This window comes from Ctenocephalides felis, unplaced genomic scaffold, assembly GCF_003426905.1.
Source record: "Ctenocephalides felis isolate EL2017-DRISC unplaced genomic scaffold, ASM342690v1 CF-g0.4_SCAFFOLD_03571, whole genome shotgun sequence".
In the NCBI taxonomy this organism is placed as follows: Eukaryota; Metazoa; Arthropoda; class Insecta; order Siphonaptera; family Pulicidae; genus Ctenocephalides; species Ctenocephalides felis.
Window position 1 is genome coordinate 63,351,177 of NW_020539725.1, and position 25,220 is coordinate 63,376,396.

The window sequence follows — 25,220 nt, forward strand, 5'->3', positions numbered from 1 at the left end:
ACACATTTATATAATGATAAATTATAAATCATATATTTATAATAGCATTAAAAATATGTATATTATTTAAAAACAATTATGTAATTAAAGTCATACTTCAAATACGACATGATCGGTTTGTCATTGTAATTAGCATTTAGGACTTGGACCTTTATTAGAGAAATGAAGTAATTTCTGATTAATAAATTCTATAATATTTGTTCACACAGCCTAAACAAATATTATTTTTGCAACTTCACTCATCATGCAATAATTGTGTTTGAAGAACTTCATGTAATTAAAATTAACATACATTCATTGACTGCTTGTCTTTTTTTGACTATTTCGCTGGCGATACAGCCTCATTTTATGAACAACTGTAATATCTGTCTTGCCTAAAACATATTTTCCATTGTAATAACTTCAAAGATTTATAGATACTACAAGTCCATTTTTTATTTTATTTTTAGTTTTGCTCGCCAGTAGAGTCCCTTTTTTAATGTTATTTTTAGATTGCTCGTCAGTAGAGTCCATTTTGCTTTAATTTTTAATTTAATCATCAGTCGAGTGTAGTCTCTTTGAATTTTATTTTTATTTTGCTCGTGAGTAGAGGCCCATTTTCTTCCATTTTTAATTTAATTATTAGTAGAGTTTTTTTTTATTTTTAATTTGGTCGTCAGTAGAGTCCCTTTCAGTATGCTCGTCAGTAGAGTCAATTTTTCTTTAATTTTTAATTTTTTAATCATCAGTAGAGTCTTTTGAATTTAATTTTTATTTGCTCGTCAGTAGAGTGTCCCTCCTTTTTTATTTTTAGTTTGGTCGTCAGTAGAATTCCTTTTTATTTACGAATAATATAGAAATAATTTCTAATCAATAAACTTACGTTTAGTACACGGCCCAAATGTTTAATTTGTTTTATTATTTTCAAGAAACAGGGTAAAATATTCTTGTGATTCAGGAGGCATTTTTCATTAATCAAGATTTGTACTACGATGTAACTTTAAAATGTTTATTTATCTATGCCGATTTCCTGACAACGACAGATCTCTATTCACATACGTGACTACTAATCACAATCGACCTGTATAGAAATGATATCATCGAGAGCGAATGACGAATCATTGGCAATCGACTGGAGCGTAACGCTCTTTCGTTGCATTTGTACGGATTTACACCCAAGCCACGCCTAAAGAGGTTTTACTTCAATAAATACACTTTACAACGAGAATATAATTTCGAAATTGAGACAGAAATGATACTCTGAGACTGTTTTTCCTTTGGTGTTACCACATGTCAGTGTACAATATTAAAGTTAGCCAAGAATGTGCATAGCCAAATATTTTTGTTAGTTCTGGTTTATATTATGTAATTAATTTATACTTACACTTTTAACAAATATTTATTTTAATGCAAATTATTTTTTAACGCCTATTTCGTCAACCTCAAAATTTTGCTCGTGAGTTGTCATTCTAAAATTAAAACATTGGCATATTTTGGCATCCGTTGAAAGTGGTTTTACCAAAATACAAAGTTAGTAGGCGGGAAAGAAATTGTCCGAAACGAATAAGGTCAAAATGGTTTAATTTTCCTCGAGGTCAGTTTCTGAAAATTAAAACAATCATTGAATTTTAATAAAATAACTGAGATAAAATAGAAAGAAATGAAATTAAGCAAAAAATTTGAGCGTTATAAAAAGTATTTTTCCATAGGCCTATAATAATTTAGAAGCTTGGTTTTAACTGTTAACCTAAACAAAGAGACGAATAATTTTGAGATTTTCTTTACAAGTTTTTTTTGCTAAAAAAATATCCTGCTTATAATTAATCTGCAATATTTTTATATCGTTTTTAATTATATATTTTCCACTTTTCAGAATATCGGCGAAGCCTATTCTTCGATCAAGAAGAAGAATTCTTCACTTTATCTTCAGGGATGGACAGCATAGTTTGCTCCTACTTTTGATAACATGTCTAAGTCTACACACATGCTTGTGAGTAAAATTTAATTAAAAATAATATATATAACAGAAAACTTATTATTATTATTTACACAACACCTTGATTAAAATGTTTAAAGAAAACTTATTATTTTATCCAACGAAAACAATCGATATAAAAACTCGCTTTTCGCAAGCTTTTGTTTTGTTGATTAAACACTCTGTGTGAGTTACCTTAATAATTAATAATTTTACTTGTTCGTGAATATAGTCTCATACTAGTTTTATAAATTTTCTGCCATATTGCAAATAATAACTAGTGGTGCATGCATCGTGCCTTAAGGCAATTGCTGGATTCTTCCCGTACCGTACTGAAATATTCGAAAAACTTTAAACGTTCTCAAATATATTATTACAAATACTGTAACTTTCATTATTTTTGCTATCTTGTTTATCTGAGCAAATCAAATGTAAATCATAAATCAATTTATCTCCAGAACATTAACAATCGTCATTTCATTGCGAATTCAATTTCAAAAAATATTTACACAAAATTGGGAAAGTGCTCCCGTATAGTCACAGTCTAAACGCATTCGCAAATAATTCTGTGCGACATTCTATCTTATACTGTGCTTGCTTGGCGGCATTTTCACATTTTTAATAGTTTCACAAATTCGGAAAAGTGCCACCAGTGCATAAAACGTTCTAACGCACTCGGTAAACATTTGTACCAGGGTGGCTCTTAGACTGTGCTTAGCCTGGGCGATTTTTTGAATTTTTAATCCAAAATCACAAAAATATTTATGGAAAATAAAACAAATATGTAATAATTTTTTATCCTCAAAAGCAATTGTTTTGTCAATACGAGCAGAAAGTTTTTCAGATCATTCAAATCGGATGCTTAGTTCACTTAAAAACTCCCATTTTTTGCACATTTAGCTCGGTATCTTCGAAATGACGGGACTGTCTTTGACAAAAACTAATCACTTCTTTTCCCAATCATTACAAATTTGATGTTTTTTGGATTATTCAAATCCGATACTCGGTTCTCTCAAAAACTCGATTTGTAATTTCTGCACTCTTTGCTCCGTATCTCCGTAATGGCTGGATCTGCCTTTGCCAAAAACTAATCAGCACATCTCCCTATCAATAGGAATCGAATGGAAAATGAATCATTCGAATCGTTGATCCGTGCGCTTGAAATCGTCGACAGATAAATTGTATCCGCACACACACACATCCATTTAGTTTCTGAGGTTTGCCAAATGTTCAGAAACCTTTTAAACGTCGAGAAAGGCCTATTACTATAACTACCCTACGGGAAGTTAATAACTTGTTTTGGTTTATACATTTCTTTTTAAATTTAACATAAGATTATTTTTCGTTTTGGTTAGTACTTAAAATTATGATTCAAAAATTATTAAGGTTTGTCACACAGCGGTTAGCAGGGCTAACTTCATACTAGTGTTAAAAGCAGAAACTAAAACTCGATGCAAAAAAATTAATTTTGTTTCTTTTTGAATATTTAATTATATTTAAATAGAAAAAATCATGAAGGTTCTATATACTATTTTATTATTTATTATATACTATTATTATTATTTTTTTTTCTCTTAGATCTGCAAATGCAAAACCTCGTCTAGGAGGCGGCAAAGAAAATTTCAGGGCCAAAGAAAAGCAAGTTCTGGACCAAATTTTAGGCCCAGGCCATTACGATGCCAGAATAAGGCCTTCTGGAGTCAATGGAACTGGTAAGTCTTATCCGACTAATTCTTATAAAATTTCTATATTATTTGTTTTATTTACTTACACAATCTGGATTTATTCGAAACCCAATTATAAATAATTTAAAATTTGATAATACTTAATTATAAATTTATATATTTATGCGTATTTAAAAACATATATATATGTATATTAATTATATGGCTTTGTGATAGCTATGAAGTTGGCAATTTGTGGTTTTAATGTTGGTAGTTTGTGGTTTTGATAGTTGGTTTTGAGGTTAAGCGTGATGATTTATCGGTGTTGTATTTAAATACATATTAGTCATTATAAAACGAGATATGAGATATAGTAATTATATAAAATACTTTAATATATAATTTTCCAGTAAAATTAATTGTTAATAATTTTGAAGATTTCTTTCAAAATTATGAATAAAATTATATGCAATTATATTTTTTTGTTTTTCGCTTAAAAAATATTTTACAATTATCAATCAAAATTTATTTGAAAATTAAAAATTTCACTTTTAAAATAAAATTAAAAATCACAATAACAAATTAGATTTCTCAATAATTCAACCCAGTGCCAAAGTTAAAACTCAAATATTCAGTATCATGTCGTCTATCGGCGACACTCGTACACACAGGTCGTCAAACGATATTATTATTATTTTATATTAGAATACTAGAACTTTTTAATGAAACGTACAAAATATTTTACTTTTCATAAATTTCATTATTTTTAATTATTTTATAAATATTTATTTATTTTATATACTCGCCTAACCTCAAAATTACATGTTCAAAACTCATGCTACCAAGATCAAATACCATATTAGTGTTGCCATATGAGAAAGAAATTATTCTAAAATAATACACAAATATTTCTACTTGATCTTGAAATAATATTGTTATTAGTAAAGCAAATATAAATCTTTTAAAGGTTTATAACAAACTAAGAAAAATAAAATAAAATATAATATATATATATATATATATATATATATATATAAATTTAAAAAATATATATTTTAAAATTGAAATATTATTTATTTATTATTTCACTATTCTAAAATTTTCTATTTAACATCAATTTAATTAATAAATTTAATTTTTTTGCCGAATTTTTCTGAATTTAGCTAAATTTTAGATCTCAAAAACAAATATATATATAATAAGTTACTAAAAGTTTCGTCTTTTATCCAAAAAATAATACTAATAGATTTATATTTTGTGGCCGAAAATATATTTTTGAAAAACCTAACCTAAATCAAATTTTGGAAAAAAATCATATTATAAAGAAAAGTTTATCAATTTTCATTAATTTTTGCTAATATTTATATTCTATAACATATATTTAATATATTAATTCAAATAATTTAAAGATTACATGCCTAAAATATGTTTTGAAAAAAATAACCTCAAAATATTTTAATTTTACTATCTTGCGCCCAAAGAAATAAACATTATAAGTAAAAGTTTTATAGCGTAATTGCGAATGTTTGTTTACAGAATTTTCAAAAATAAATTCAAACAATTTAATATTAAGTGACCGAATATATTTTTTTGAAAAATCTAACCTCAATCAGATTTTGGAAAAAAAAAAATTATTATAGAGTACATAAAAGTACATAAATTTTTATCAATTTTTGGCTAGAGAACAAATATCACTAACATATAATTATTTAAGTAATACATGTATGAGAATATATTTAAAAAAAACATAACCTTAATATATTTTAATTTAATTCTCCTTTTTTTGTGTAAAAAGTCACATTATAAGTAAAAGTTTTGTATCATTTTGCAAATGTTCTGTTCTGTTACAAACAAATTAATATTAATTCAAATAATTAAATATTAATAATATATTTTTGGAAAACCTAACCTCAAAATTTTTGAAGAAATTATATAATAAACTAAATTATCACTTTTTTGGTAATGCTTTATTTTTACAATTATTATTGAATATTAATTCCAATAATTTAAAGATCAAATATCCGGAAATTTATTTCTGAAAAATTTAACCTCAAATCTAAATTACTGAACGTTGATGTATTTAATTTTATTTTTAAAAAAGAGTTGAAAACAACTTATTTGAAAAAATTTGTAAATTTATTGAACATAATCTTCATTCAATCTTAAATAATTTCTTGCTTCTCTCACATTCTCGGGTTACGAAAAATATTACAAGACTAAAAGTGCCAAATCGGTTCAGTCGTTTTTTGAGTTTTAGCATGCCTAACATAATGTCGAATTCCACTTATATATATATAATATATATATAGATATTATATTATATATATATAATTAAAGTCATTTACAATAACTAAATAACTCCCGTGACACCTGTCATGTGAACGGTTAATATTTGACATGTGTCACGCACAATTATGTCACTCAAAGATTTTTTATCACTGCCTACATTCCGAAGAATGTAATATTTTTAACATCAAAGCAAACGTTTCGAAATGCAGATGTTTATGCGTTTTTTATTTAAAGTAATTTTAGTTTGGATGAACTGAATTCTGAGTAATACATTATATAAATATACATGTAGTTTATTAGAATCGTTAATTTGATTTACAATTTGGAGTTCTTTCTGTCTAAAATGTGTCAAATGAATGCTTGCATATTAATGCCTATTCGATGAGATTTAACGAACTCACAAGGAGACTCTCAGGGTTAATGATCTGGGTTTTTGATGAAACTTGGGAAGGTGATAAGGTTGATAGTCAAAATGTACACCTTAAAATATTATAGGCCTATGATAAGTAGTTTAATTTTTAAAAATCCATTGAAGTTGAGAAAATCAAATAGCGCGCATACAGTGTCTGCATTAATATGTATATAGGGTCAGTTTAAGCGATGGTATTTATTTTTTGCACTTGTATTCATAGATAATAAAGTTAAAAAATATCTGTAAAATTAATTTTCTAATATGTCAATATTGCAAAAATATTTGTGATTATTAACTCAATGCAACAAAAATTGATATATTTAAAATAAATCTATAAGTACATATATTATACGTATTAACACTCTATTCTAAAAGTAGTAGACATTTTAATATGGAATACTGTATGCTTTTCAAGACTTTAATTAATTTTTATAATTAAACCGCTTCTCATAGGCCTATAATATTTTACAGGGTTTGTCCTGACTATCAACTCAATCACCATGCATATTTCATCAAATCCAAGAAAAATAAAACTGACAGTTTCCTTGTCAGTTTTAATATTATTATTAAAACAGCTATAATATAATTTATTTATTTTACAAAATTAATTCAATACCATACATTTTATCTAAAAAAATTAAAATAACCAAAAAACTTTAAAAAAGTAATATTATGTTTAACGACAATTTCATGATTGCGTGACATTCGGTTTATAAAACTGATTTAAAAACTTCTGTTAATTTTTTTGTTGTAAATATTAAAATAACTCCAAAATCTAACGCGTATGATTTGTTAAATCCTATCCGATGATGTTTTTTTATTATTATTAATTATTAAATTGACTAAGAAAACTCATTTTGTTTAAAACAAAAAAAATAAACAAAAAACTAATACTCACGTACTTGTTACAGTAAATCTTGCTTAGAAACGACAATTTTATGATTGTCGTGACATTCGGTTTTACAAATTTGATTTAAAAACTTCTGTTGTAAACTTCTGTTAATTTTTTGTTGTAAATATTAAAATAATCTCAAGATCTAACGCGTTATATTTGTTGATTCTTATCCGATGATGTTTTTTATTAGTAATAATTATTAATTTACTTAGAAAACTCATTTTGTTTAAAAAAGAAAATTAATAACTAAAAAACTCATGCTCACGTACTTGTTACAGTTTAAAAACGACAATTTCATGATTGTCGTGACATTCGGTTTTGCAAATTTGATTTAAAAACTTTTGTCAATGTTTTGTAGTAAATATTAAAAATAACCTCAAAATCTAACGCGTATATTTTTGTTGAATCCCATCCGATGATGTTCTTTATTATAATTGACTTAGAAAAACTTATTTTGTTTAAAAAACAAATTAAAATAACAAAAAAACTAATACTCACGTACTTGTTACAGTAAAATCTTGCTTAGAAACGACAATTTCATGGTTGTTGTGACATTCGGTTTTACAAATTTGATTTAAAAACTTTTGTTGTAAACTTTAGTTAATTTTTGTTGTCAATATTAGACAATTTCATGGTTGTCGTGACATTCGGGTTTACAAATTTGTTTAAAACTCTTTTCTGTTAATTTTTTGTTGTAAATATTAAAATAATCTCAAAATCTAACGCGTATATGTTTGTTGAATCCTTTCCGATGATGTTTTTTATTATTATTAATTATTAAATTGACTTAGAAAACACATTTTGTTTAAAAAAAAATTAAAATAACAAAAAAACTAATACTCACGTACTTGTTACAGTAAAATCTTGCTTAGAAACGACAACTTCATGGTTGTCGTGACATTCGGTTTTACAAATTTGATTTAAAAACTTCTGTTAATTTTTTGTTGTAAGTATTAAAATAACCAAATAATTCTAGCATATTCGTAACTATTTGATGAGATGATTACAACTTTCAACTTTTAATTTTAAAATATTTTACTACAATAGAATTGAAATGAAAACTACATAAAATGTATCAGGCGCCAAGTAATTATTTGCCAGAAAATTAATTATGCATAACAATTTTTGGTCCTTATTAACCAAGGACTATTACACTAATTTACTTACATCAATAATTTATTTTACCACCATCTGTTGACAATATCTATCACCTTCACATTTTGAGTTTCGAAATACACTAGTTCAATGAATGATACACAGATGGCCCTGCTATCGTACGCATAAACCTGTTCGTAAGAAGCATTGCCACAATCAGCGATATCAAGATGGTAAGTCACAGATAGAAGGGTTTTTTTATTTTTTATTATTTTATTTTAGTTATTAATAATAATAATGAAAAAAATTTTATGATACTTCACAAAACGCAATTGGGCTTGAATTTGTTTTTATATCATTCATTGTCATTTTGCTGAACGCTTGTGTCAGAGATTTGTTTTTTTTTTGTTTCGCTTTTTATATAAAATATAATATTTATATTTATATGTTTTCGATGCGATGAGATTTATACTAATGGTATGTGATATAAGGTTAGGGTTGAAGTATTTGGTAAGGTTTCGGGGGTTGGTTTGACTTATTTTTAGGACAAATTTTGTAGAATGTTGAAAATTTGGATATACAATGTGAAAGACAGAAAGAGAGAGAGCCTGGTGATTTTGGTGACATTTCAATTCCTATAGTTCTCTCTTTCTCTAACCACGTAACGCCTTTCGTTGCGTATACGTTTGTCTCTTTTGCTCTTACGATAAAATCAAATGTATAGCTCTCTTCTAATTTTCCTTATTTTTGAAAATCTACATCTATAGCCTTTTCTTTCTAATTTTTCCTGTTTTATTTTTTTGAAAAATCGACATGCACAGCTCTTTCTTTCTAATATTTCTGCTTATATTGCTTTCTCTTTCTAATATCCCTGCTTATTTTTTAAAAATCGACATGTGTAGCTCTCTCTTTTTAATATTCCGCTTATTTTTGAAAAATCTACATCTATAGCCTTTTCCTTCTAATATTCCAGCTTATTTTTAAAAAATCCACATGTATAGCTCTCTCTTTCTGGTCACTACGTAAAATATCTTTTGTCTCTTTTGCGTAACGAAATAACCTTAAAATGAGATTCATTTCTGACTTGCTCATTTGACAAGATTGAATTGTTCCTAAGAAGTTTTACTTCACCAAATATATATTTTTTAGATAAATCATAAAATAGAATAAAAATAGAGATAATATATAAAATAAAAAATAGTTTGAGTTATGAAAGCAAAATAGTTCTAAAGTTGTAGAAGCATAAGTAAAGTTTTGATTCGAGGATTTTTGTTACTAATATGGTAACACTAATTGAGTATTTTCAGAGTAGAGAAATACGTTTTATATTGCTAATGTTGTTATATTGCTTATATTCATTGTAGTTTTGAATCATGAAAGCAATTGCAAATAATAGTTTGTATTTACATAAAGAATAAGACAAGTTTGCCAAAGTTCATTTAAGGCTTTGTTACTGATATGGTAACACTAAGGATAGAGAAATAAGAGAATATGGCCAGAGTAAAAAAAAAAACTTTTCAATAGCTATTTCAGGCTTCATTTTAGTTTTTGATCATGAGATTAATTGTAAAATAATTGTTTATAATTACAAACGAGTTAAGAATAAATCAAGTGTTGCCATAGTTTCTTAAAGAATTTTTATTACCATATGGTAACACTAAATGAGTGTTGCCAGAGTAAAAAACACGTTTTGAATATCTAGTTTAGGTTTTATTGTAGTTTTGAATCGTGAAAGCAATTGCAAAATAAATTTTTGGTGTTACATAAAGAATAATCAAGTGTTGCCATATTTTGTTTGAAGGATTATTATTACCAATATGGTAACACTAAAGAGTGTTGTCAGAGTAGAGAAAATACGTTTGGATAGCTAGTTTTAGGCTTTATTGTAGTTTTTAATCATGAAATGCAATTGCAAAATATTCTTAAGTACATAAAAATAAGTCAAGAGTTAACATAGTTTGTTAAAGGATTTTTGTTATTAATATGGTAACACTAAGAGTTGCCAGAGTAAAAACACGTTTTGAATAGCTGTTTTAAGACTTCATTCTAGTTTTGAATCATGAAATCAATTGCAAAATAATTTTTTGTAGTAACATGAATAATAGCGACCTCTGTTACCAATACGTAACACTAAATGAGTGTTGTCAGAGTAGAGAAAAAAGGCTTTTTGAATCTTGATGACAATTGCAAAATCATTTTTTGTAGTTATATAAAAAATAAGTCAAGTGTTGCCATAGTATGAAGGATTTTTATGACCAATATGGTACACTGAAGGAGTGTTGTCAGAGTAGAGAAAATACGTTTTTGAATAGCTAGTTTAGGGTTTTATTGTAGTTTTAATTTTGAAAGTAATTGCAAAATAATTTCTTCTTAGGTACATAAAGAAAAAGTCAGTGTTGCCATAGTTTGTTTTATGGATTTTTGTTACCAATATGGTAACACTACATGAGTGTTGCCATAGTAGAAAAATTTTACCATTTTTGCATATTTAATAAAAGTTGCGTTGTAGATTGTAAATTTATCGCATCGAAAATTATTACATTTTATTTATGCTTTTTACTAACTAATAATAATAATATATATATATATATATATATAATATAATAGAATAGAATATAAATTATGTGTATACAAGTTTTGATTTATTACGTTTTGCTTAAAGTGTTCGTTTTATTTTTTTTTTTTGTAACTGATTTGATTTAGGTTTGACGTTTTGTTCTGATTTTTTTTTAGTTTGAAATTAAATTAAATACTTTTATTTTAAATTAAATTATACCTTGAGTACATATTTTATAATGTTATATAGTTATATTTTTATAAAATGCCTCATACTTGTAAATGTATATTATAATTACTTATAAAATTTACTATTACATTTTTTTATTTTTTTTTATTTTCGGCATTCCTCTCTATTTTTCTCAAACAAACGTTCACAAATGGCCAATGAATGAATTGCGTGATAAAAGTCGATTTTTGTCTATTATCAATTTTCAAAATGTGATTTTTTTTTCTATTTTTTTTTTGAAAAATGAGATATCGCTTCTTTAATGGCTGCTTGATCTGACATGGCAGTAGTGATTTTTTTTTCGACACGACAATAATTTTTTTTAGAGTGATGCCGTAGATATTTTGTGAGTTTTTAGATTGTTTCATTTCTTTTTTCATTAGATAACAATTGATAGTGAGGATGAAACACTGGTAATGGGAAATTAGATTATTTAAAATCATAATAAAAGGTTAATAAAACTATCTATTTTTATTCTGTCCACCACATTAATAACATTAATATTATCTACGTTTTCTATCTCTCTACTTTGTGTATTTAATTCTTTGTCCAAAATAAAACAAAAGCCGATTCAGGCGAAAAATACGTAGATACCTAAAGTATCGATATCAATCAAGAATATCGATCTTGTCCAAAATATCTATTTTTTGTCCAAGATATCGATACTATTCTGAAATATTTATAAATTTCAGAGAAATATCGATACTTTTCTAGGACATCGAGAGTTTCTAATTTTTAAATCTTGTCTAAGATATCAATACTTGAGCAACATATCGATGTTTATACAAGATATTGATACTTGTCTTAAACAAAAAATATCGATACTTTATTTATATAAGATTATCAATAGTCAAAGATATTTGTGCGTACTAGTCGTGACCTTAATCGATCGAAATGTAACGCGTGCGCGTGACACCTAACAAAAACACCTTTTATCACATTCAGCCCACACCTTATAAATAAGATAAAAAAAAATTTTTTATACATTTTCAAAATGTTTATGATTGTCCAAGATATCGATATTTATTTGAAATATTGATGTGTACCAGAAATGACTTTATTTGTTCAAGATATCGATACTTGTGCAAGATATTGATTGATATTTGTCTATCTTATATTGCTTGCGTCGATAATAGTACAGAATATTATTTTTTGACCAAAAAATCGATACTTCTTTAAAAATATTTATTTCTGAGATATCGATATTTATCCAGAGTTTTATTTTCTAATATATTAATTTTAGTTTTATTTTTTTTTTTAATATATTTATTCTTTTCTAAAATATGTTGTTTTATGTTTTCAATATTATAACACTTTAAGCACTTTTTTACCAAGACATCGATGATAGTCTAAGATATCGATATTTATTTAAAGATTTTCTATGCTTTCCAAATGCTGCTAAATTTCCTATATATCTTTAATTAGGGATATCGATACTTATCCAGAGGAGCTTGTGCAAGATATCGATATTTGTCTAAAATATTTTATGACATCTATATTTGTGTGGGTTATTAATCCTTGTAGAAGATATGGATTTTTGTTACGTAACTAATCACTTCTCGATTAATTATCGATACTGATAGATTTCTGAGATATTGATACTAAGAATGCTCGTCCAAAATATTGATAATTTTCCACATTTTTGACAAAAAGAAAGGAACTTATGGAAGATATTGTATTTCGTTCAAGATATCGATACTTTTTTAAAATATTGATAAATATCTTATTCATCGATACTGATCTAAAATGTCGATTTTTACCTAAGATGTAGTTACCTGTTCAAGGTATCAATATTTATTTGAAATATTTATACTTCTCCAAAATAGAAAAACTTAAGATCTCGATATTTGTCTAAAATAATTTCTGATATAACGATATTTGTACGGGATATCGTATTGATGCTCGACTAAAAATTGTTTAGATCCCAGACATTAAAATGCTATTTGCTATTGATACTGATAGATACTTGAAATATCGATATTTATCCTGGATATAGACTCTTTTTCAAGATATCGATAAAATATTGATAAAAATCTAATCTGATTATCCAAGATATCGACACCTCTTAATTAATGATCTTTTGAAGCAAAACTTGCACAAGAAATACTTTATGATACTTCATGATATCGATATTTGTCTCAAGCGTGTTACCAGTAGAAGATATCGTTATTAGTTTAGAATATTTTCTGACATATCGATATCGATATTTGTGTGGGATATCATTCCTGGTTACATAAAACGTTACTATAAAATTTTTTGAATCCCAAACATCAATAATTCCTGAGATATCGATATTCTCTTGTTCAATATATCGATTCTTGTTTAAAATATTGATAAATATCTGATCTAATTGTTAAAGATATCGATACTTCTACATTGATAATCTTCTAAAGCAAAACTTACACGAGATATTGATACTTCAATATATCGATGTTTGTATGGGATATCGTTACTAGTATAAGATATCAATATTTGTCTAAAATATTCATAAATATTTAGTTGATAGAATTTAGTCTTTGGCATCGATACTGGTTTCGAATATTAACTAAGTCTAAGATATCGATGCTTATCCAATATATCGATACTTGTTTAAAATATTGGTGCACATTTTTTAAATCGATATTAATTCAAGATATCGATGCTTGTCTAAAACATCGTTAAACTCATACTCATACAAATATCTAAACTTCCCTGAAATGTTAATAAATATCTGACATAGCACTAATTATATGAATTATCGATATTTCGCTAAAATATTGCTTGGCATATCGACATTTGTAGGAAATATCGTAATTAATAAAAAATATCGATTTTTGTCCAATAGAGATTTGGCTTTAGATATCGATACTAGTTTCGGTTTTCGCTAGTTGTCTACGATATCAGTTTTGTTTCAGAGTATTGACCAGTAAAAAATATCGATGATTGTCTAAGTAAGATATCGTTACTTATTCAAAATATCGACATATGTTTGGTGTATCAATATCTGTTCATGACATCGATACTTGTCTATTTTATCGATGCTTTAGACAAGTTATCAAGACTTTTTTTTAACGATACTTATCCGAAATATCGATGCCTCTTTAAAATATCGATACTTATCCAAGATATCGATATATGTTTGGTGTATCAATTTGATAGATCGATATTTGTCTATTTGAACCATGCTTGCACAAGTTACCAAGACTTTTTTAAGATATTAACACTTTTCAAAAATATAGATGCTTGTATAAGATATCGATACTTATCCAAGATATTAAAATATATTTAGTGTATCAATATCTGTAATATACCGACATATTTGTGGTACATCAATATTGATCCGTAATACCGATACTTGTTTATCTTGCTAAAACTAATTTCGTAAATATGATTTATCTTACGAATATCGATATCTGTTCCTTTTATCGATACTTGTGTATTTTAACGATGCTTGCATAAGTTACCAAGACATTTTTAAAATATTGACACTTGCCCAAAATATCGATGCTTGTATAAGATTCGATACTTATCAAAAATAATGATATACTTCTGGTACATCAATATTGTCTATCGTGCTAAAACCAATTTCGTAAATATGATTTAACTTACAAATATGATTTAGATTCAAAATTTAGTTCAAATTTTTTGACAAAAACCAAAATGTGTTTCTCTTTCGCATGGCGCATGGCGCAGATGGGCCCGCAACTGTCTTTGTCAACATTTATGTAAGAAGTATTTCGAAAATAGACGATGTTACCATGGTAAGTGCCCGCGGAATAATTTTCGAGAAAAATGCAAACGATTGGGCCGTAATGATAATCGATTGACAATTGTAAGATGACATTTTAATAGATTTTATCCTGACCCATACATTAATTTTTTACGAATTTTCTCTCAGCTCCCTGTCTAACGATGACATTCGGTTTGATACGATTTGGTTTGAACGGAGTAAAATTTGATTTGCGTTTGATACAAAGTATTATTAGAATAACAATTTTATCTGAATATTTTGAAGATTAAAATATTTTGTTATTGATTGAACAACATTTATATAATTAATATATTTATTAATGAGTTTTGTTATTGATAACAATAAGCAAAATGCATTTGTATTTGTACTAACATTTACATATTTATTCTTTTTTTTTTAATTGAGTACGTGATAGGTAAATTTGTGGACTTTTCACAATTTTCTTTTTAATATTAATCTTTTTTTTAGTTTTTTCTACAAAGGTCAATCGATCCTATCCGCGGCCCAATCTTTTAAAATTTTCCAAAAATTTCTTAAAATTTATTGGTCAACTTTTTTTATTATAAATAATTCAAAGTCGTATTTTTATTAAATTGTTTATATTTTTGGATGATAGTATATATTATTGTATTTGTTAATTGTTGTTTAAAACCCTCAAAACCCCCGCCCCTCTTTGTACCCCGCTCTTAGTAGATTTTTGAGGCGTATTTCTTAAACCGGTCACTACGCGGCGCCACCTGCGACAAAGGTAGGTTGGAACAGAATTTTATAGATTAGATTTTTTTATTTATTTACACTGGGTAGAATTGTATATATAAATATAAATTTAATTATAAATATAATTATAAATATAAATATAAATATAAATTATTTTATCGTGAAGTTAGTTCCAAGTGACGTTTTACGCAAGTGTCGCCGCGTAGTGTTACAGTAACGAAGTTAGTTTTGTTGTCAAAAAATTCAACGGATTTTTGAAAATTTAAATAAGATATCGTATGAATTTCATAAGTCCGTTTTTTGTGTAGAATTTGTACACAAGGATGATTTAGATTGAAAATGTTTTTTGAATAAAATTTGTTGTGAATTGGAATTTATAGATTGAATTTATAAAATCAAATATTTTCAATCTAATTTTGTTTGTGTGAACTTTACAATATGTTAAATATGTGTTTTTACTTCCCCAATATTATATTTTTTAATTTGTATTTTAAATATTATCTTTGGGATCACTCTTGGATACTGAAATTTTATAATTATATGTAGAGGGGTTAATAAAATTTTAAATTAAATTGAGAATTTAGATTTTTAAAAAACGTAAAATTATAATAATTATTCTTACTTTTATTGCACAATTGAATCTACAAGAGAAATTACTAGGAAAGTTCAAAATTGCAGTAAAATCGGCTTTCTTTTGGTCAACTTGCGTTGCCACATCACTCCCCCCGTCGGGGTCACCAATGTTGGAAAATATTTACTCGTTGAATTCATTGTTCTTAGGTATTTTTTTATTTTGGTTTGGGAAAATATTCATTAGGAATAAACTTATTACAAAAGTACAAACAAAATTGCATTAAATTCTGGTCAACTTGTGTTGCCACATCACTCCCCTGTCGCCTATCGGGTAACCAATTTTGGAAAATATTTATCAAAAGTGAATTTATTAGAAAAGTACAAGACTGTGTTAAAATGTCGGATCTAAAATATCAAATTCTAAAATGTCATGACATGTTTCTCATTTTGTTGTGTGTTTTTCAACTTTAGAATCATTTATTACGTTTAATAGAAATAAATTTGAAATAATATTTTAAGCACGTTAATTTTTTTATGTCAGTCTTGATTATTCCTATTTTTATTTTTATTTTAAAGAATAAATAGATATTATATTGTTTTTAAGAAAAATACTTTTTAAAATGGAATTTTCAATTTGCCATATTTTATCATTTAATTAAATAATAACTAATTTTATTAAACACTCATTACTTATAATTTGTGTGCAAAAACTCTGTGCATCTCACCTTTAGAATCACATATTATATTTAATATGAAATAATATTTTAGACACATTGATTCCAATTTTATTATTCCAAAAATAGGTAATTCATTCAAAACCAAACAAATTAATTTTGCAGACATAATTAAAATAGATTCAAACTTTTATTATATAATATCATAATCTTAATTTTTATGTGGGAATTAAATTATTATTTTAGTTAATAAAATTGAAACATCAATTTATCAAATAAATATTAAAATAGTATTTATTATCTAAATATACTATTTTTTATGTCGATATGAAATTTTATTCCAAGTTCTATTTATATCTTTTATGTTCGTATTAAAATTTCCTATTGCACTCTGTGTATTTTACCTTTATTATGCGCGACTTGAATCTTTATATAAATATTGTGGAACGAGAATTGAATTTGTAATTAAAATCGAAATTTGTTTTATAAATATATAAAAAATATATATATATAGATATTAGTGAAGGAGCTGAAAATAATTCTTAATGAATTCATATATATATTAGGCTAAAGGCATGAACATTTTCGAATTTCTTTGCTCCCAAGGGCTCAAAAGTAATAAAAGAAAATTCTCTGAAAGTTTTAGCTCTTAATATTAACATTTAGATAGTCCGCACTTCAATTAAAAGTTTCTTATTATTATTGTTATTATGAAGTAAATACTTGCGCCATCTGTGATTGCAGACTTGTAATTTTGCTGGCAATTTGTTACTGATAATTTGAGTGTCAAAATCACCAATTAAATAAATATTTTGATGCAAAATTAATCTTGAATAAATATTTTGTTATGGATTTAATTAGAGCTTAAGTGTTTTTAGGTGCATTAAACTTGGGTTCACAAATGCTATCACAGATGGCGCAAACATTTTCTTACTTTTAATTTAATTGCGGACTATTTAAATGTTATTATTAAGAGTTAAAACTTTTATGAGATTTTCTTTTATTAATTTGGAAGCGTTTGAGCACTTGGGAGCGAAGAAGTTTGGAAATGTCCATATTAAGGACCACCCTAATATATATACATGTCGCTTATGACTATAAAACATTTATCACGTTCATAAAATTCATATACAATCATCCATTAATATTTATTGTTTTAATTGGATAGTTATATTATATAAATAAATACACAAACACACACTTTATATATATATATATATATATATATATATATATATAAATATATATATATTCGGCAGAACTGTTATTTTGCATTTTATTTAAAATAAAATGGGTAGAACATTGTTACAAAAAGTATATGATATTAATTTATTAAATTTTTATATCTACAATTCTACCCAGTGTTAATATTAATATAAATTATACAAATAATATTTTAATATACATTTTTATAATATCGTTTTAGTGTGAAATACTTCTTACATACACGGTCCGAATTACAATAAGAAACTGTTAACCCATATTAGCGACAAAAAAAGCATTAAATCACTCTAGAAAATTAACTTTGTAATTTTTGTATTGCTAATAATTTTAAAACCATTCGATTAATATGAATGATGTGTTCGACAAAATTGTTTAAAATTAAATAATCTACAATATTGTCTAACATCAAAAAACCATATAACAACCCGGTGCACTCTAAAATTGCATTTGAAAATAAATTATGCAAACTAAAATATGTGGTGGCGCCTTCGGTTGGGTTTGAAACTGGGGAGGGTTTAGGTTTTAGTTTTAGTTTGGTTTTGTTGGTTTTTAGTTCGGTTTTGTTGATTTTTGGTTAAAAGCGATTTTTAAGTATATCGAGTCGCTGTAGGTCATTACTATGTTAGAAAAGTTTGTTCAGTATTTAATTTTGTCGAATATTTCATTTATATTGCACAAACGGTTTAAAAGTTATGCGGGTTTTAATAAAAAAAAGCGCTAATGCATATAATAAATTGCATGGTGATTGAAAGAAATGAGTGTTTTCAAATGCGTTTTTAAAGTACACCGAGGTGCTGCAGGGCTTTACGATGTTAGAAAAGTTTATGCAGTATTTAATTTTGCACAAATTTGCCGAATATTTTATTTATATTTCACAAACGGTTAAAAAGTTATACGAGATTTAATAACGAAAATGCACCCATCGAGTCAAGTTTGTAATGGCTATATAAGTTGAAAGAAATTAGTGTTTTCAAATGCGGTTTTAAAGTACACCGAGTTGCTGTAGGTCATTGCGGTATTAGAAAACTTTATTCAGTATTTAATTTTGAACAAATTTGCCGAATATTTTATTTATATTGCACAAACGGTTTAAAAGTTATACGAGTTTTATTAAATAAATGCACACATCGAGTGATTAGCACCCGGGTCAAGTCGTGTGTGAAGTTGGTGCTGTATAAATAGTGCGGGAGCTAGTATGGGTTAATTGGCGTTATAAATTTTTTTGTCCGAAATTTATAGTATTTTATCATATATTATATTTATAAATGATTAATGAAACCCAAATTTGAACATTTTTTTTTAATCAGAAGTTCTGCCTTTATTTAATTTATGATTCAAACATATCACTAGCACTATCTTTTATCGTGTCATTTTACATCATTTGCATTTCTCATTCAAAAAATCATATTTGCAAAAAAAAATTGTGTAGACAAAAATATATAAAAAATTGTAGTTAACCTACAATGTGTTGAAAATTATTTTTTATAATATTTTAAAAAAAATTATTCACCTTACTGGATTTATAATTGAGACATCACATTAATAAGTTATTATAATTAATTAATACATTTTAGTAAAACAACAATCATTTGACACTTTGCCAATTTAGAGGTTATGTTTATATTTTTCCTAAATCTTCCTCTAAAAATGTGATGTTTTCAATCAATTACCACTTATTACCGAAAAGTTTACCTTTTACGTATATTATAAGTAAATTACCGTAGGAGACGGTCCGACCGTGGTAGCTGTCAACATCTATCTGAGATCAATCAGCAAAATAGATGACTACAAAATGGTAAGACTGAGTTTCAAAAAAGAATAAATTTTTGAAAAAAAAAAAAATAAAGTGATAAACGTCGTGTATATTTATATATTGCACCCCCGTGTGTGAAATATATCTTATCAAAATTCATAAAATTGATTTGTGGATATAACATTTTGAGGTTAAGTAAACTTTTTTTTCATAGCCATCTATACAAAGTACATTGGGTTTAAAACTGTGGAAGATTTAGGTTTTATTTTAGCTTGTTTTTTTTTAATTAAAAACCAAGGATAGTTTATAATAAATTAATTCTGAATTTGATTACTAAAAGACGGGATAAAAAGTGTCCTATATCCTTCTCCTGGCTCTAAATTACCTCTATGCAAATTTTCAGCTAAATCGGTTCAGCCGTTTGTGAGTTATAAGTGTTGCAACTAATACGATTCTATTTTATATATATATATATATATATATATATATATATATACAAGGTCAAGAGGTTTTTGGAAATGATTTTGCTCGTCAGTAGAGTCCTTTTTATCAATTGAATTCAGCAAGTGATTTTGGAAATTATTTTGCTCGTTAGTAGTTTTTTTTCTCGGCTGAGTTTATCAAGAATTTTGCGGAAATTATTTTGCTCGTCAGTAGAGTCTATTTTGTCGGTTGAATTTATCAAGATTTTTTTGGAAATCAGTTTGCTCGTCAGTAGAGTCCCTTTTCTTAGTTATGATTTACAACGAGTCTTTCAAAAATCAGTTTGCTCGTCAGTAGAGTCCTTTTTCTCAGTTAAATTCATCAAGAGATTTTTTGAAAATCATTTTGCTTGTCAGCAGAGTCCCTTTCCTCGAAAATTTATCAAGAGATTTTCGTAGACGATTTTGCTCATCAGTAAAGTCCCTTTTGTGGCTTGAATTTATCATAAAAAAATTATTGGAAGTCACTTTACTCATCAGTATAGTCCTTTTTCTTAATTGTGATTTACAAGGAATCTTTCAGAAATCAATTTGCTCGTCAGTAGAGATCCTTTTCTTAGTTGTGATTTGTAAGGACTCTTTCGGAAATCAGTTTGCTCGTCAGTATAGTCCTTTTTCTTAATTGTGATTTATAAAGACTCGTCAGTAGAGTCTTTTTTCTCGGTAAAATTTATCAAGAATTTTTTTGGAAACCATTTTGCTCATCAGTAGAGTCCTTTTTCTTAATTGTGATTTATAGCAAGTTTTTTTCAAAATCAGTTTGCTAGTCAGTAGAGTTCTTTTCTCTTATTGATGCTTCATCAAGATTTTTTTCGGTATTCATTTTGCTCGTCAGTAAGGTTCCTTTTCATCATTTTAATTCACAAGGATAGTTGATATATGTCTTTAAATTAATGTCTTTAAATAAATTATTTAATGACCACGGAAAATTATTACGGTTTCGGTTTTATTTTAGTTTGGTTTTAGTTAATTTTTAAACAAAATTTATAACAGGATATATATTTAAATTTGAAAATTGAACTGAAGGTGGTCTGATAATATGTCGAAACGTTTAAAATCACCATCTATTGTGTTTTAAAAGATTTTTTTGCTTAAGGCGTTATATATATATATTTTTTAGTATTTACAAACGACATTTTGAGGTTATGTGGTTATTGGGTTGAAGATTTAGTAGTGTTAGTGGTGTGCATTTGACGGGAGAAACGGGATAAAAAGTATCCTATATCTTATTCCTGGCTCTAAACTACGTCCCTGCCAATTTTCAGCTAAATCGGTTCAGCCGTTTGTGAGTTATAAGGGTTGTAACTAACACGATCCTTTTTTTTATATATAGAAATAGATACAGATTAGAAATTTGAACTGAAGATGGTATAATAACGAGTCGAAATATCGCCATAGCTTATTTTTACTATAGTTCATTTTACAATGTTATATCTGCAAACAATTTCTGTAAATTAACCTAACCTAAAATTTCTTTATAAAAACTATCTCTGTCACCATTGGCTTTGCATTCGCATTTGTAAATAATCATTTCGAAATCATTTTTCTGTAAATATTGGCTTCTGTGTATAAATTTTTCTCTTGTAAATATGAAATTAACGCTTTTTGTTATTGATAATATATATTTCAAAATTTTTGGAAAAAAGTGTTTTTAACGCCTAACTATTATGTAAACATTTGACATATTGAAAAATACTGATTGGTGTTAAAATATGTCAAATGTTTTGGTATTGTCAAGTATTGTTAATTATTGTACAGCTTTTTTGAGTAATAACAAATGATGGTGTTGTATTGTATAAAGTATTTGTTAAGTTTGACGTTTTTATGAACCATTAAATTAATTGAAATTTTATAATTTAATAACATAATATTTTGTGAAATGTTGGTTTTTGTAAAATTTTATAATAATGTTGGAAAAGAGTATTGATAAAATAGAACTCTACTGACGAGCAAACTAAAATATGATAAGAAGAAACTATGGTGACTCAACTGACGTTACAAAAAAGGGACTCTACTGACGAGCTGCTTATGATAAGTAAAAAATAAGGTCACTAAATAATTTACTCGTCTGTAGAGTCCCTTTTCTTAATTAAGTTTAAAAGATTTCTTTGGAACCCATTTTGCTCGTCAGTAGAGTGCCTTTTCTCGAATAAATTTAGCAAGATTTTCTTTGGAAATAATTTTGCTCGTCAGTAGACTCTCTTCTTTCATTTGTAATTTAAAATGAGTCTTTTTGGAACCAGTTTGCTTGTCAATAGTCTTTTCAATTGAATTTTCGAAAAAAAATTTGGAAAATTATTTTGCTCGTCAGTGGAGTCCTTTTTCTTAAATCTGATTTTTAAGGAGTCGTTCAGAAATCATTTTGATTGTCAGTAGAGTTCTTTTCTTAAATGTGATTTATAAGGAGTTTTTTGACAATCAGTTTGCTCGTCAGTAGAGTCCCTTTTATTAATTGTGATTTATGAGAAGTCTTTCAGAAATCAATTTGCTCGTCAGTATAGTCCTTTTTCTTAGTATCGATTTTTAAGGAGCTTTTCGGAAATCAATTTGCTCATCAGTAGAGTCCCTTTTCTCGGCTTTGTTTATTAAGAATTTTGCGAACTAAATTTATCAAGAGTTTTTTGGAAAATATCTTGCTCGTTAGTAGAGACCCTATTCTCCACTAAACTTACCAAGAATTTTTTGGAGATTATTTTGCTTATTAGTAGAGTCATTTCTCTTAATTGTGATTTTTAAAGAGTCTTTCGGAAATCAGATTTCTGGTCAGTAGAGTCCATTTTCTTGGTAAAATTGTGAGTTGTGATTTATCAGCAATCTTTCAAAAATCAATTTGGTCGTCAGTAGAGTCCTCTTTCTCAGTTGAATTCATCAAGATATTTTTCTGAATTATTTTGCTCGTCAGTAGAGTCCTTTTTCCAGGCTGAGTTTGTCAAGAATTTTGCGGAAATCAGTTTGCTCGTCAGTAGAGTCCTTTTTCTCAGTTGCAATTTTTAAGGACTCTTTCAGAAATCAATTTGCTCGTCAGTAGAGTCCCCTTTTTCTCTTGAATTTATCAAAAAAATTATCGGAAGTCACTTTGCTCGTCAGTATAGTCCTTTTTCTCACTTGTGATTTATAGTGAGTTTTTTCAAAATCAGTTTGTTAGTCAGTAGAGTCCCTTTCTCTTATTAATGCTTCATCAAAAATTGTTACGGTATTCGTTGCTATCATTTGCTCGTCAGTAAGGTCCCTTTACATAATTTCAAGTCTCATTGGAAGTTGATATGAGCCTAAAAGCAAGGCTAAAGCTCTGTTCACTGAGTCACGGACAAATTAAAAGAAAAATGAATAAATATTGAATCAAATTTCAATGTAACCTAATTTTACGGTTTGTTTACAACTTCACTCCATACATTTACTCTATTTCCAACCAACTTCATACCGAATATAAAATGATGATTAAAAACGTCAACAGATGGAACAATGTATATAATAAAGTATTAAATTTTGCAAAATGTGAATAAATAAACAAAGAATTTAAAATTTTGCAAAATTTGACTACAATAAATATTGTAAATACAATAAAGTATTAATTAATAATAATATTAATTAATTATTTATTTGATTATAATAATGAAAAATGTGTGTAATTTTTGCAGCCTTTGTTCACTCCTTGTCCGTCCGTTCGTGTGTGGTATAATTTTTTGTGTGTGGTGTTTTGCACTGCTATTTACTGTTAATAATTGATACGGAACCGATTTTTTGATAGGTAAAAGATAGAAAATGTATATTTGCACTTTAAAATAAATTGTTCTGAATTACTCGTCGGTAGAGTCCTTTTTGATAAGAGGAACATCTAATATTGTACATGAAGGATAAAGTTGATGGTCAAACCTTAAAATATTATAGACCTATGAGAAATTTAAAAGTTTATTTGTAAAAATTATTCAAAGTTGCGAAAAATAGATTGCAAAAAATCATGAATGAAAATTTTTATATATCTTTACGTTTCAGAAGTTTCTGAACATTTTTGCATACCTTAGAAAAAATTGATGTGTGTGTGTGTGCGGATACAAACCTTCGTCGACGATTTTTGTAACACGGATCAACCGATTTGAATAATTCATTTACCGTGCTGATTAGTTTTTGGCAAAGGCAGGTCTAGCCGTTTCGGAGATACGGAGCAAAAAGTGCAGAAAATAGAAATCGAGTTTTTGAGAGAACGGAGCGTCCTATTTGAATGATTCAAAAAACATTTTACTTGTATTGACGAAATTAATAATTGATGGCAAGGCAGGTCTAGCGGTTTCGGAGATCTAATGAAAAAAAAGCAAAAAATGCTATTTAGGATTGAAAAATGATCTTTAGACATATGCACATCAAATTATCAGATATTTTATAGAGATTTTAATAATAAGTACAAATTTGTTTGTTATTTTTGTTAGACTGCGGTGCGGCGCTTACGCGCTTCCATATTTCTTTTCTAAAACAGCTACGCTGCACTATTGCTATAAATTATATATTATAAACTATTTTTCAATAGTTCAAGATTTTCAAATAATTCCAAAACCTTTCTACCTTCTAGGTCAGTATTTAAATTGCCCGTCAGTAGAGTCCTTTTTCTATTTTCTAGATCCATATTTCAATTTGCTCGTCAGTAGAGTCCTTTCTTCATCATCAAGATCAATATTTAATTTGCTGGTCAATAGAGTCCTTTCTTTATGTTCTAAGTTGATAACTTAATTGCTCGAATATGAAAAAATTGATATTTTGCAAAAAAAATTTAAAAATTTTTAAAATTCTCAAAAACCTCATTTTTTTCAAAATTCTCATTTTTAAAATTTAATATTGTTTAAACATTCCAGAGTTCCAGAAATTTACCTTAAGGCACGATGCCATACACCACTAGTTTTTATAATCAAACCACCTCCCACAGGCCTATAATATTTTACATTCTTGGGTTCAATTATCTACTTAATTCATCAGTACCTCAA

The 25,220-nt window shown here is 26.8% G+C and overlaps 1 protein-coding gene across 1 annotated transcript in view; it reads left to right on the plus strand.

The window, feature by feature from the left end:
• The first annotated feature begins 3,534 nt into the window (after positions 1-3,534).
• The window catches only part of LOC113386879 (glutamate-gated chloride channel), a 42,843-nt gene continuing 21,157 nt past the window's right edge, over positions 3,535-25,220 (plus strand). Inside the window, exon 1 of the mRNA XM_026624636.1 lies at positions 3,535-3,666. Coding sequence (XP_026480421.1) covers positions 3,658-3,666 — 9 coding nt within the window. The 5' untranslated portion in view covers positions 3,535-3,657. The remainder of the gene's footprint in view (positions 3,667-25,220) is intronic.